This window comes from Rattus norvegicus, chromosome 9 (assembly GCF_021556685.1).
Source record: "Rattus norvegicus strain SHRSP/BbbUtx chromosome 9, alternate assembly SHRSP_T2T, whole genome shotgun sequence".
NCBI lineage: Eukaryota > Metazoa > Chordata > Mammalia > Rodentia > Muridae > Rattus > Rattus norvegicus.
The window spans coordinates 126,399,295-126,415,143 of NC_141542.1; the positions used below are offsets into that span (position 1 = coordinate 126,399,295).

The 15,849-nt window shown below is 39.2% G+C and overlaps 1 protein-coding gene across 5 annotated transcripts in view; it reads right to left on the minus strand.

Moving 5' to 3' along the window:
- The window catches only part of Smchd1 (structural maintenance of chromosomes flexible hinge domain containing 1), a 148,414-nt gene that overhangs the window by 68,462 nt on the left and 64,103 nt on the right, over nucleotides 1-15,849 (minus strand). For all 5 annotated transcript variants that reach the window (XR_015628698.1, XR_015628696.1, XR_015628697.1 and 2 more), the window contains 1 exon segment: nucleotides 6,912-7,056. Coding sequence is in view for 1 of the 5 variants with exons in the window: in NM_001447330.1 (NP_001434259.1) it covers nucleotides 6,912-7,056 (145 nt within the window). In the remaining 4 variants the exon portion in view is untranslated.

Sequence of the window (15,849 nt, forward strand, 5' to 3'; positions counted from 1 at the left end):
CAACTTTAAGACCAGCTTAATCTACATAGTGAGTTCTAGGTCAACCAGTACCATATAACAAGACTGTTTCAAAAAAGATGAGAGAAAGAAAGAAAGAAAGAAAGAAAGAAAGAAAGAAAGAAAGGGGGAAAGAAAGAAAGGAAGAAAGAAAGAAGGAAAAAAGAAAATAAGAAGGAAAGAACGAACCAACCTCGTTAATCCCAGACCAAGGCTTGCTGCTCCCAAACCCAATGGGAGAGCTCATCGCCCAGTCCAGTGGGCACTCCTGAGACTGGAGGGCAGGAGAGACTGGCACTCCTGCCCACCTTTGCCAACATCCCTGGCACAAGAGGAAACTGTATAGGGCCTCTAGCAACAGGGAGACAGGGCACTTAAGCTACAGGAGCTGTGCGGTCCAGACTTCGCCCAGATGTGAAGGAACAAACAGCTCCCTGAGCCCAAATCCCATGAGAGGGAGAGCTAGACCTTCAGAGGGGCAGACACGCCTGCGAAACCAAAGGAGACTACGCTCTGCCCACATTTCTAATTCTAGAGGAAAAGGCCTAGTGCCATCTGGGCCCCCTGTGCACAGGGACCCCGGAGAATGAGGGGCAGGCTCTTCTGGTTACTACCCTCATGGAGAGCTGAAACCCAACGCTGAGGAGTGACTTCAGGCCCAAGACCAGAGGTAAGACCAACTTTTCTGCTCCAAGCGACCTGCCTGGTGGACTCAGGACACAGGTCCACAGGAACAGCTGAAGACCAGTAGACAGGAAAGACTACACGCCTGAAAGCAGAACACTCTATTCCCATAACTGGCAGAAAGAAAACAGGAAAACAGGTCTACAGCACTCTTGACACATAGGCCTATAGGACGGTCTAGCCACTGTCAGAAATAGCAGAACAAGGAAACACCAGAGACAACCTGATGGCGAGAGGCAAAAGCAGGAAGACAAGCAACAGAAACCAAGACTACATGGCATCATCAGAACCCAATTCTCCCACCAAAGCAAACACTGAATATCCAAACACACCAGAAAAGCAAGATCTAGATTTAAAACCACATTTGATCATGATGATGGAGGACTTTAAGAAAGACATAAAGAACTCCCTTAGAGAAATGCAGGGAAACACAAGTAAACAAATAGAAGCCCTTAGAGAGGAAACACAAAAATCACTGAAAGAATTATAGGAAAACACAATCAAACAGGTGAAGGAATTGAAAATGGAGATAGAAACAATAAAGAAAGCACAAAGGGAGACATCCCTGGACATAGAAAAATCAAAGGAAAACACAAGGAGCCGTAGATACAAGCATCACCAACAGAATACAAGAGATAGAAGAGAGAATCTCAGGAGCAGATTTCTTAGAAATCATCGAAACAACTATCAAAGATAATGGAAAATGGAAAAAGCTACTGGTCCAAAACATACAGGAAATCCAGGACACAAGGAGAAGATCAAACTTAAGGATAACAGGTATAGAAGAGAGTGAAGACTCCCAACTCAAAGGACAAGTAAATATCTTCAACAAAATCATAGAAGAAAACTTCCCTAACGTAAAGAAAGAGATGCCCATAAACATATAAGAAGCCTACAGAACTCCAAAGAGACTGGACCAGAAAAGAAACACCTCCTGTCACATAATAGTCTAAAACACTAAAAGCACAAAACTAAGGAAGAATACTGAAAGCAGTAAGGGAAAAAAGTCAAGTAACATATAAAGGCAGACCTATCAGAATTACACCAGACTTCTCACCAGAGACTATGAAAGCCAGAAGATCTTGGACAGAAGTCATACAGACCCTAAGAGAACACAAATGCCAGCCCAGGTTACTGTATCCAGCAAAACTCTCAATTAACATAGATGGAGAAAACAAGATATTCCATGACAAAACCAGATTTACACAATGTCTTTCTACACGTCCAGCCCTGCAAAGGATAATAAATGGCAAAGCCCAAAACAAAGAGGCAAGCTACAACCTAGAAAAAGTAAGAAACTAATCGTCTTCTCAACAAAACAAAGAGAAGAAAAGCACACAAACATAACCTCACCTCCAAATGCAAAGATAACATGAAGCAACAATCACTATTTCTTAATATCTCTCAACATCAATGAACTCAATTCCCCCCAAAAAAGACACAGATTAAAAAACTGGATATGTAATGAGGACCCGGCATTCTGCTGCCTAGAGGAAACACAACTCACAAAGGAGAGACACTACTTCAGAGTATAATGCTGGAAAACAGCTTTAAAGCAAATGGTCTGAAGAAGTAAGCTGGAGTAGCCATTCTAATATCGAATAAAATCAATTTTCAACCAAAAGTTGTCAAAAAAGATAAGGAAGGACACTTCATATTCATCAAAGGAAAAATCCACCAAGATGAACTCTCAATCCTAAATATCTATGCTCCAAATACAAGGGCACCTACATACGTAAAAGAAACCTTACTAAAGCTCAAAACACACACTGCTCCTCACACAATAATAGTAGGAGATTTCAACACCCCACTCTCATCAATGGACAGATCATGGAAACAGATATTAAACAGAGACATAGACTAACAGAAGTCATGAACCAAATGGAGTTAACAGATATTTACAGAATATTCTATCCTAAAACAAAAGGATATATCTTCTTCTCACCACCTCATGGTACTTTCACCAAAACTGACCATATATTCAGTCATAAAACAGGCCTCAACAGATACAGAAAGACAGAAATAATCACAAGTGTCCTATCAGACCACCAAGGACTAAAGCTGGTCTTCAATAACAATAAGGAAAGAACACCCACATATACATGGAAGTTGAAAAATGCGCTACTCAATGATAACCTGGTCAAGGAAGAAATAAAGAAAGAAATTAAAGACTTCTTAGAATTTAACAAAAATGAAGTTACAACATACCCAAACTTATGGGAAACAATGAAAGCTGTGCTAAGAGGAAAACTCATACCTCTGAGTGCCTGCAGAAAGAAACAGGAGAGAGCATATGTCAGCAGCTTGAAAACACACCTAAAAGCTCTAGAACAAAAAGAAGAAAATACACCCAGGAGGAGTAGAAGGCAGGAAATAATCAAACTCAGAGCTGAAATCAACCAAGTAGAAACAAAAAGGACTATTAAAAGAATCAACAGAAACAAAAGCTAGTTCTTTGAGAAAATCAACAAGATAGATAAACCCTTAGCCAGACTAATTAGAGGACACAGAGAGTGTATTCAAATTAACAAAATCAGAAATGAAAAGGGAGACATAACAACAGAATGAGAGGAAATTCAAAAGCTCATCAGATCCTACTACAAAAGCCTACATTCAACAAAACTTCAAAATCTGGAGGAAATGGACAATTTCCTAGACAGATACCAGGTACCAAAGTTAAAGCAGGAACAGATGAACCATTTAAACAACCCCAAAACTTCTAGAGAACTAGAAGCAGTCATTAAAAGTCTCCCAACCAAAAAGAGCCCAGGTCCAGATGGGTTTAGTGCAGAATTCTATCAGACCTTCATAGAAGACCTCATACCAATACTATCCAAACTATTCCACAAAATTGAAACAGATGGAGCCCTACCAAATTCCTTCTATGAAGCCACAATTACTCTTATACCTAAACCACACAAAGACACAACAAAGAAAAAGAACTTCAGACCAATTTCCCTTATAAATATTGACGCAAAAATACTCAATAAAATTCTGGCAATCCAAATCCAGAACACATCAAAATGATCACCCATCATGATCAAGTAGGCTTCATCCCAGGCATGCAGGGATGGTTTAATATACGGAAAACCAGCAACGTAATCCACTATATAAACAAACTCAAAGAAAAAAGCCAAATGATCGTTTCATTAGATGCTGAAAAAGTGCTTGACAAAATTCAACAGCCCTTCATGATAAAAGTCTTGGAAAGATCAGGAATTCAAGGCCCATACCTAAACATAGTAAAAGCGATATACAGCAAACCAGTAGCTAATATTAAACTAAATGGAGAGAAACTTGAAGCAATCCCACTAAAATCAGGGACTAGACAAGGCTGCCCACTCTCTTCCTACTTATTCAATATAATTCTCAAAGTCCTAGTCAGAGCAATCACACAACAAAAAGAGATCAAAGGGATACAGATTGGAAAAGAAGAAGTCAAAATATCACTATATGCAGATGATAAGAGAGTATATTTAGGTGAACTCAAAAGTTCCACCAGAGAACTACTAAACATGATAAACACCTTCAACAAAGTGGCTGGGTATAAAATTAACTTAAATAAATCAGTAGCCTTCTACGCAAAAGAGAAACAAGTTGAGAAAGAAATTAGGGGAACGACACCCTTCATAATAGTCCCAAATAATATAAAATACCTCGTTGTGACTTTAACCAAGCAAGTGAAAGGTCTGTATGATAAGAACTTCAAGCCTCTGAAGAAAGAAATTGAAGAAGATCTCAGAGGATGGAAAGATCTCCCATGCTCATGGATTAGCAAGATTAATATAGTAAAAATGGCCATTTTACCAAAAGCGATCTACAGATTCAATGCAATCCCCATCAAAATACCAATCCAATTCTTCAGAGAGTTAGACAGAACAATTTGCAAATTCATCTGGAATAACAATAAACCCAGGATAGCTAAAACTATCCTCAACAATAAAAGGACTTCAGGGGGAATCACTATCCCTGAACTCAAGCAGTATTACAGAGCAATAGTGATAAAAACTGCATGGTATTGGTACAGAGACGGGCAGATAGACCAGTGGAATAGAATTGGAAGACCCAGAAGTGAACCCACACACCAATGGTCACTTGATTTTTGACAAAGGAGCCAAAACCATCCAATAGAAAAAAGATAGCATTTCCAGCAAATGGTGTTGGTTCAACTGGAGGTCAACATGTAGAAGAATGCAGATCGATCCATGCTTATCACCCTGCAGAAAGCTGAAGTCCATTAGGATCAAGGACCTCCACATCACACCAGATACACTCAAACTAATACAAGAAAAAGTGGGGAAGAATTTCGAACACATGGGCACTGGAGAAAATTTCCTGAACAAAACACCAAAGGCTTATGCTCTAAGATCAAGAATCGACAAATGGGATCTCATAAAACTACAAAGCTTCTGTAAGACAAAGGACACTGTGGTTAGGACAAATCGGCAACCAACAGATTGGGAAAAGATTTTTTACCAGTCCTACAACTGATAGAGGGCTTATATCCAAAATATACAAAGAACTCAAGAAGTTAGACCGCAGGGAGACAAATAACCCTATTAAAAACGGGGTTCAAAGGTAAACAAAGAATTCACAGCTGAGGGATGCCAAATGGCTGAGAAGTACCTAAAAAAAATGTTCAACATCTTCAGCTGTAAGGGAAATGCAAATCAAAACAACCCTGAGATTCCACCTCACACCAGTCAGAATGGCTAAGATCAAAAACTCTGGCAACAGCAGATGCTGGTGAGGATGTGGAGAAAGAGGAACACTCCTCCATTGTTGGTAGGATTGCAGGCTGGCACAACTATTCTGGAAATCATTCTGGAGGTTCCTCAGAAAATTGGACATTAAACTACCTGAGGACCCAGCTATACCTCTCTTGGGCATATACCCAAAAGATGCCCCAACATATAACAAAGACACATGCTCCACTATGTTCATCGCAGCCTTATTTATAATAGCCAGAAGCTGGAAAGAACCCAGATGCCCTTCAACAGAGGAATGGATACAGAAAATGTGGTACATCTACACAATGGAATATTACTCAGCTATCAAAAACAACGACTTTATGAAATTCGTAGGCAAATGAATGGAACTAGAAAATATCATCCTAAGTGAGGTAACCCAATCACAGAAAATACACATGGTATGCACTCATTGATAAGTGGATATTAGCCCAAATGCTTGAATTACCCTAGATGCACAGAACACATGAAACTCAAGAAGGATGACCAAAATGCGGATGTTTCACTCCTTCTTTAAAAGGGGAACAAGAATAACCTTGGGAGAGAGCCTGCCCCACATGTGGCCCACACAGCCACCAAACTAGATAAGATGGATAAAGTAAAGAAGTGCAGACTGACAAGAACTGGATGTAGATCTCTCCTGAGAGACACAGCCAGAATACAGCAAATACAGAGGCGAATGTCAGCAGCAAAACACTGAACTGAGAACGGGATCCCTGTTGAAGGAATCAGTGAAAGGACTGAAAGAGCTGAAGGGGCTTATGACACCATATGAACAACAATGCCAAGCAACCAGAGCTTCCAGGGACTAAGCCACTACCCAAAGACTATATACATGGACTGACTCTGGGCTCCAACTGCATAGGGAGGAATGAATAGCCTAGTAAGGACACCAGTAAAAGGGGAAGCCCTTAGTCCTGCCAAGGCTGGACCCCCAGTGAACAGGATTGTTGGGGGGAGGTTGGTAATGGGGGGAGGATGAGGAGGGGGACACCCATATATTAGGGGAGTGGGGGCTAGGGGGATGTTGGCCTGGAAACCAGGAAAAGGAATAAGATTTGAAATGTAAATAAGAAATACCCAATTTAATAAAGATGAGAAAGAAAAAGAAAAGAAACGGTATCTTCCATGTTCAAACATAAGTCCAGTTACCTGGGTTTAGGCTTACAAGGTAAGTAGTTTATTGACTGAACTGTCCTCTAGACCTCAACTATCATCACTCAGCAAACAACTAACAGAAATGCCATAGAATAACACTTCAGGCTTGCAAAAGGAAATGGATTAAGACCCCAACTACTTCAACAGGATCTACATATACTTCCTCGAAGTGATTTAGATATGACATTGTAGTCTCAGAGGAGGGCCTGGGGCCAAATAAATCCCCTAGAATCAAAATACCATTGCTAATCTTACATAATTTACACATGAAAGACCAAATACTCAGCAAATACAAACCAAAACACAAATAAATCCTTCAATTACCTTGCTTCAAGAACTGGCTGAATATCAGATAGTAGTTGGGTAGTGTGACCAAATTCATCCTGGAACTCCAGAGGAATGTTAAATGGAACTCCAACACGGAAAGGAGAGTCCAGAAGACCAAACGAAAACTTTTCTGGCTTGCCCTCTTTAACAAAACAAAAGGGAAAAGAAATTAATTACCTAGTAATTTATCTAATTTATAAAACTTCATCTAATTTATTTAATAATTTATTAAAGGTCAGAAATAGACCCATTTATGAGGGTAATAGTAAAGATGTGTTTTAAATCTGTGCAAGGAATAAAGATGGCTCAGTAGTCAAGCACCTCACTGCTCTTGCAGAGGACACAAGTCTATTCTAACACTCTGTCAGATAGCTCACAATGCCTGTAAATCCAGCTTCAGGATATCTGGTGCCCTCTTCTGGCCCCTGTGGGTACTTGTACACATACCAACATACTTATATATAATTAAAACTAAAACAAATGCTTAAAAAGATCTGTGCAAAAATTTAAGTAGCGCCATCAGCCAAAATGTAAAAATAAGTATAGAAACTCAGGGGGTAGATATTAAAGTGTGTCTTTAATTTTGTTCCTATTATCATTGAAACAGTCCCATTATGTAGGCTGCCACTAGACTTGTTGCAATCCTCCAATCTAACTTCTGAAGGCTAGATTATAAATAGGTATATAACATATGCCAAACCTAAAGTTGTTTCTTTTTTTTTTTTTAATTTTTTTTCCTAAAGTTGTTTCTAAGCTGTCAAATTGTAAGTCTATAATGAAGGACACCTATGCCCTTAATAAAGAATTTCTAAGATAAAACACAATTTTCATAAACTATGAATGGATTTGATAAGTTTACAACAACAACAACAAAAAATAACAGAAGATAACTGTAACACACGCAATAAGGAACTAAAATCCAAGGGGAAAGTGATCTACTCATATTGTCTCATTTGTTCAATGTAAATACATATATGCATTCCTGTGTGCACAGAGTCAATTCAGCCTTGAGTACACTCTATCGCTGAGCTTACATTCTATCCTTGAGCCTTCTAGTTCCAAAGTGTGGTCTCTAGGCTACTAGTTTCAACTGCCCCTTGAAATTAGCTGGAAATAAAACTTAATCCATCCTGAAACATGCTGAATCAGAAACTATTATAGCCAGACCTACTGACACAGACATTCAGGAAGCTGTCTAGCTAGAATCATTCAAGGTTAGCCTAGGCACCTTATTGAGATCCTGTCCAAAAACAAAGATCACTGGAGATATCACTCTGGTGAGGGCTCGCCAAACATCCACGAGGCCCTAGATTCAATGCGCAATACAAAGAAGCATACATGAAGATATTCTTGAGTGACACCCAGGAGGCTGTGCGTTAATAAGCCTTTCAAACCAGTAATAAGCACTGTAAATAAAAAGCTTTCAGATGATACACAATGGTCAAGAATAGAAGCAGCCCGTCCCTTAAAAGTTAGAGAAATTGCTCAACCACTAATTTTGCTATGTAAATTCTGAGATGAGATGAAATTAGTTTGTAGAAAATGAATTTTATGTCTATTGTTGAGTCTACACATAGCTTTTGTGATTTCCTAGTATTAACCCTAAAAAACTAACAACAAAAAGCTTAATTTTTAGTCAAAAAATTGGACCCTAACTGGTTCACCAGAAACTTATTTAAAATATAACAAAGCTTCACTATGAAGTAGATGTCCAGAACAAGAATTACTTTTAACAAATAAAACCTTGGGGCTGGAGAGATGGCTCGGTGGGTAAGGTAAGATCCCAGGTTCAATTCTCAGCACCCACATGGCTGCTTATAACCACCTGTCACTACAGACACAAGGTCTCAGAGCTCTCTTCTGGCCTCCGTGGGCACCAGGCACAAATATGCCGCACAGACACATGCAGGAGAAACACCTGCACATACTAATTAATTAGACATAGGTCAGTCATCTGTGGGCCCTTCTGCCTGAAGAAAGCGCACCACTCACACCTGTCTACAGACACCACAGACTTTATGAGAGCTAAATCTACAAAACAAATGGGAAAAATGAACACTGAAGACCACACGGGCAAACGAAACTGAGCATTAGTGGACTAGGCAAGAAATCCTTAAATACCAACAAAGTCAAGGCCAAAGTAAATCACACAACAGTATATTCAAGGGATAATGAAACTGGAACACAAACAAGAGATCTGTGGAGATTGGCCAAGTTCCCCAGATCACTGTTCGTCATCACAGAGCACAGTCACATGTCTTCCTCATCCCCAGCAAAAGACGGCAGGAAGGCCCATTATCTGTGGACATGTAAAAATACTATCAAGAAGAAAACTACTACTACTAATAACCCCCACAGAACAAAGGGATTCAATCCATGTAATGGGAACATAATGGTTTAAAAAGGGAGTAACACAGAATGACTCAACAGGATAAAAAAATTCAATATTAAGCAGAGAAATATTAAAGCTATCTCAAGTAATAAACAAACAAATAAAAATAAATAAAAGCAAGAGATGAAAAGAAGAAAGAATTAGTTTAACAGTCTGGAAACCCAGTATTTTCATATTAGATATTTTTTATTTCTTTTTTCTTTATTGGATAATTTTTATTTACATTTCAAATGTTATTCGCTTTCCCAGTTTCCTGGAAATAAGCCTCCTGTACCATCCCCCTCCCGTTCTTCTATAAGGAGGTTCCTCGCCCCAACTGCCCCCCTAACTGTCTCTTCCCGCACATTTCCCTACAAGGGGCTTTAATCTGGGCAGGACCAAGGGATTCTCCTTCCATTGATGTCCAACAAGGTGATCCTCTGTTACATATGCAGTTGGAGCCATGGGTTTGTCCACATATAGTCTTGGGTAGTGGTTCAGTCCCTGAGACACTGAACCAACACTGGTTGGTTGGTTGGTTGGTTGGCAATGTTGTTCTCATGGGTAGCAAGCTCTTTCAACTCTTTCAATACTTCCTCTAATTCCCCAAAATGGGATCTCGTTCTCAGTTCAGTGGTTTGCTGCTAGCATTCGGCTCTGTTTTTGACATGGTCTGGCTGTGTCTCTCAGGAGACATTGATATTGGGTTCCTGCCAGCATGCCCTTCTTAGGTTCATCAATCTTATATACTATTGGTGACTGTATATATATATGGGGCACAAGTGGGGTAGGACCTGAAAGGTTGTTCCTTCAGTCACTGCTCTAAACTTTGCCTCTATATCACCTCCTATGAATATGTTTGTTCCCCCATTTGAGAAGCAGTGAAGTATCCACACTTTGGTCATTGTTCTTCTTGAGCTTCATGTGGTCTGTGTATTATATATTGGGTGATTCGAGATTTTGGGCTAATATCCACTTATCATTGAGTGCGTACCATATTTTTTTTTTTTTCTGTGATTGGGTTACTTCACTCAGGATGATATTTTCTAGTTCAATCCACTTGCCTCTGAATTTCATGAAGTCATTGTTTTTGACAGCTGTGTAGTATTCCATTTTGTAATGGTACCACATTTTCTGTATCCATTCCTCTGTTGAAGGGCATCTGGGTTCTTTCCAGCTTCTGGCTATTATAAATAAGGCTGCAATGAACATAGTGGAGCATGTATCTTTGTTATATGTTGTGGCATCTTTTGGGTATATGCCCAAGAGAGGTATAGCTGGGTCCGCAGGTACTGCAATGTCCAATTTTCTGAGGAACCTCCAGACTGATTTCCAGAGTGGTTGTACCAGTTTGCAATCCTACCAACAATGGAGGAGTGTTCCTCTTTCTCCACACCCTCGATAGCATCTGTTGTCATCTGAGTTTTTGATCTTAGCCATTCTGACTGGTGTGAGGTGGAATCTCAGGGTTGTTTTGATTTGAATTTCCCTGATGACTGAGGATGTTGAGCATTTCGTTAGGTACTTCTCAGACATTCAATATTCCTCAGCTGAGAATTCTTTATTTATCTCCGTACCCCATGTTTTAATAGGGTTATTTGGCTCTCTGGAGTCTAGCTTCTTGAGATTTTTGGGTATTTTGGATATTAGTCCTCTATGAGTGGTAGGATTGGTAAGGATCTCTTCCCAATCTGTTGGTTGCCCCTTTTTTTTCCCTAATGACTGTGTCCTTTGCCTTACAGAAGCTCTCCAGTTTTATTAGGTCCCATTTGTCGAATCTTGATCTTAGAGCATAAGCCATTGGTGTTTTATTCAAGAAAATTTCCCCAACGCCCATGTGATCAAGACTCTTCCCCACTTTTTCTTCTATTAGTTTGAGTGTATCTGAATTTATGTGGAGGTTCTTGATCCACTTGGACTTAAGGGTGATAAGAATGGATTGATTTACATTCTTCTACATGCTGACCTACAGTTGAACAAGCACCATTTGTTGAAAGTGCTATTTTTTTATTCATTGGATGGTTTAAGCTCCTTTGTCAAAGATCAAGTGAACATAGGTATGTGGGTTCATTTCTGGGTCTTCAAGTCTATTCCACTGATCTACCTGCCTGTGTCTGTACTAATACCATACAGTTTTTATCATTATTGCTCTGTAATATAGCTTGAGGTCAAGGATGGTGATTCCCCTAGAAGTTCTTTTATTGTTGAGAATAATTTTCACTATCCTGGGTTTTTGGTTATTCCAAATGAATTCGCAAACTGCTCTTTCTAACTCTAGGAAGAATTGAGTTGAAATTTTGATGGGGATTGCATTGAATCTGTAGATTGCTTTTAGCAAAATGGCCATTTTTACTATATTAATCCTGCCAATCCATGAGCATGGGAGGTCTTTCCACCTTCTGAGATCTTCTGATTTCTATCTTCAGAGACTTGAAGTTCTTGACATACAGATCTTTCACTTGCTTGATAAAAGTCACACCAAGGTATTTTATATTATTTGTGACTATTGTGAAGGGTGTCATTTCCCTAATTTCTTTCTCAGCCTGTTTCTCCTTAGAGTAGAGGAAGGCTACTGACTTGTTTGAGTTAATTTTATACCCAAACGCTTTGCTAAAATTGTTTATCAGGCTTAGAAGTTCTCTGGTAGAACTTTTGGGGTGACTTAAGTATACTATCGTATCATCTGCAAATAGTGATATTTTGACTTCTTCCTTTCCCATTTGTATCCTTTTGATCTCTTTTTGTTGTCTGATTTCTCTGGCTAAGACTTTGAGTACTATATTCAATAAGTAGGGAGAAAGTGGGCAGTCTTGTCTAGTCCCTGATTTTAGTAGGATTGCTTTTCTCAATTTAGTTTAATGTTAGCTATTGGTTTTCTGTATATTGCTTTTACTATGTTTAGGTATGGGCCTTGAATTCCTGATGTTTCCAGGACTTTTCACATGAAGGGGTGTTGAATTTTGACAAATGCTTTCTCAGCATCTAATGAAATGATCATGTGTTTTTTATTCTTGAGTTTGTTTATATGGTGGATTACGTTAATGGATTTATGAATATTAAGCCATCCCTGCATCCCTGTGATGAAGTAAACTTGATCATGAAGGATGATCGTTTTGATGTGTTCTTGGATTCTGTTTGCCAGAATTTTATTGAGTATTTTTCCATCGATATTCATAAGGGAAACTGGTCTGAAGTTCTCTTTCTTTGTTGGGTCTTTGTGTGGTTAAGGTATTAGAGTAATTGTGGCTTCATAGAAGGAATTTGGTAGCGATCCATCTGTTTCAATTTTGTGGAATAGTTTGGATAGTATTGGTAAGAGGTCTTCTATGAAGGTCTGATAGAATTCTGCACTAAACCCGTCTGGACCTGGGCTCGTTTTGGTTGGGAGACTTAGAATAACTGATTCTATTTCTTTAGGAGTTATGGGGTTGTTTAGTGGTTTAATCTGTTTCTGATTTAACTTTGATACCTAGTATTTGTTTAGGAAATTGTCCATTTCTTCCAGATTTTCAAGTTCTGTTGAATATAGCCTTTTGTAGTAGGATCTGATGATTTTTTGAATGTCTTCAGATTCTGTTGTTATATCTCCCTTTTCATTTCTGATTTTGTTAATTTGAATATACTCTCTGTGTCCTCTAATTAGTCTGGCTAAGGGTTTATCTATCTTGTTGATTTTCTCAAAGAACCAGCTCCTGGTTTTGTTGATTCTTTGTATAGTCCTTTTTGTTTCTACTTCGTTGATTTCAGCTCTGAGTTTGATTATTTCCTGCCTTCTAGTCCTCTTGGGTGTATTTGCTTCCTTTTGTTCTAGAGCTTTTAGGTGTGTTGTCAAGCTGCTGATGTATGCCCTCTCGTGTTTCTTTTCGCCAGCACTTAAAGCTTTAAGTTTTCCTCTTAGCTCAGCTTTCATTGTGTCCCATAAGTTTGAATTTTTTGTACCTTCATTTTCATTAAATTCTAAGTCTTTATTTCTTCCTTGACTAAGTTATCATTGAGTAGAGAATTGTTCAACTTCCACGTATATGTGAGCTTTCTGTCATTATTGTAGTTATTGAAGACCAGCCTTAGTCCGTGGTGATCTGATAGGACGCAAGGGTTTATTTCTATCTTCCCGTATCTGTTGAAGCCTGTTTTATGACCGATTATATGGTTAATTTTGGAGAAGGTACCATGAAGTGCTGAGAACGTATATCCTTGTTTTAGGATTGAATGTTCTATAAATATCTGTTAAGTCCATTTGGTTCATAACTTCTGTTAGTTTCTCTATGTCTCTGCTTAATTTCTGTCCATTGGTAAGAGTGGGTTGTTGAAATCTCCTACTATTATTGTGTAAGGTGCAACGTGTGCTTTGAGCTCTAGTAAGGTTTCTTTAATGAATGTAGGTGCCCTTGTATTTGGATCATAGATATTTAGGATTGAGAGTTCATCTTGGTGGATTTTTCCTTTGATGAATATGAAGTGTCCTTCCTTATCTTTTTTGATGACTTTTGGTTGAAAATCGATTTTATTCGATATTAGAATGGCTACTCCAGCTTGTTTCTTGGGAACATATTCTTCGAAATTGTTTTCCAGCCTTTTACTCTGAGGTAGTGTCTGTCTTTGTCTCTGAGGTGTGTTTCCTGTATGCAGCAAAATGCTGGGTCCTCTTTACGTATCCAGTCTGTCAGTCTGTCTTTTTATTGGGGAATTAGGTCCATTGATGTTAAAAGATATTAAGGAATAATGATTGTTGCTTCCTGTTATTTTTGTATTTAGAGATGGAATAATGTTTGTCTCTCTTCTTTTGGTTTTTTTGCAAGGAGATTACTTTCTTGCTTTTTCAAGGGTATAGTTTCTGGGCTTTTCCATCTATTATCCTTTGTAGGGCTAGACTCGTAGAAAGATATTCTGTACATTTGGTTTTGTCATGGAATATCTTGGTTTCCCCATTTACGTTAATTGAGAGTTTTGCTGGATATAGTAGCCTGGCCTAGCATTTGTGTTCTCTTGGGGTCAGTATGACATCTGCTCAGGATATTCTGTCTTTCATAGTCTCTGGTGAGAAATATGGTGTAATTCTGATAGGTCTGCCTTTATATGTTACTTGACCTTTTCCCCTTACTGCTTTTAATATTCTTTGTTTTATGCATTTGGTGTTTTGACTATTATGTGACAGGAGGAACTTTTCTGGTTCAATCTATTTGGAGTTCTGTAGGTTTTTTGTATGTTTATGGGCATCTCTTTCTTTATGTTAGGGATATTTTCTTCCATAAATTTATTGAAGATATTTACTGGCCCTTTAAGCTGGGAGTCTTCACTCTCTTCTATACCTATTATCCTTAGGTTTGATCTTTTCATTGTGTCCTGGATTTCCTAGATATTTTAGGCTAGGATCTTTTTGCGTTTTACATTATCTTTGACAGTTATGTTGATGTTTTCTATGGTATCTTCTGCCACTGAGATTCTCTCTTCTATCTCTTGTATTCTGTTTGTGATGCTTGCATCTATGACTCCTGATTCTTTCATTAGGTTTTTCTATCTCTATAGTTGTCTCCCTTTGTGCTTTCTTTATTGTTTCTATTTCCATTTTAAAATCCTGGATGGTTTTGTTCAATTCCTTCACCTGTTTGGTTGTGTTTTCATGTAATTCTTTTAAGGGATTTTTGTGTTTCCTCTTTAAGGGCTTCTATTAGTTTACTTGTGTTTTCCTGTATTTCTTTAAGGGATTTATTTATGTGTGTCTTAAAATCGTCCATCATCATAAAATGTGATTTTATATCTAAATATTGCTTTTCTGGAGTATTTGGATATCCATTATTTGCTCTGTGGAAGAGCTGGGTTCTGATGATGTCAAGTAGTCTTGGTTTCCACACTTGCCTCTTGCCATCAGGTTGTCTGGTGTTAGCTTGTCTTGCTGTCTCTGACAGTGGCTTGACCCTTCTATAGGCCTATGTGTCAGCACTCTTGTAGACCTGTTTTCTTTCAGCCAGATCTGTGAACAGAGACCTCTGATCTCAGGTGTGTAGGCACTCCTGGCGACTCGTTTTATCTTTTGGCGCAGGCAAAAACCTGAATGGTCCCACCCCTAACTGTTCCTACGTCCCTGAGCCCAGGGAGCACAGATTGCACTAGGCTATTTCCTCTTGGGTCGGGAATGTGGGCAGAGGGTAGTCTCCTCTGAGTTCTCAGGAGAGTCCACACTTCTGAGGGTCCAGCTCTCTCCCCAACAGGATTTGGGTACAGGGAACTGTGTGATTGGTTCAATTTGATTCTGGGCGCAGGACAGACCCAGGAGGTTTCTGCCCTGACTGCTCCTATATTCCTGTATCCAGAGGCACTCAGTTTCCTTTGGGCCAGGGATGTAGGAGAGGTGGGCAGAAGTGGCAGACTGTCCTGCGGTCTCAGGTTTTCCAAACTTCTGGGTGTTCAGCTCTCTCCTCCACGGGATTTGGATGCAGAGAGATGTTGGATCCGTTCAGATCAGTTACAGGCACAGCCAGAAACCAGAAGTGCTCTGTCCCAGAGGACTTCTGCCTTTGTGTGTCCTGAGTCCACCAGGCAGGTAACTTCGAACAGAAAAGTTGG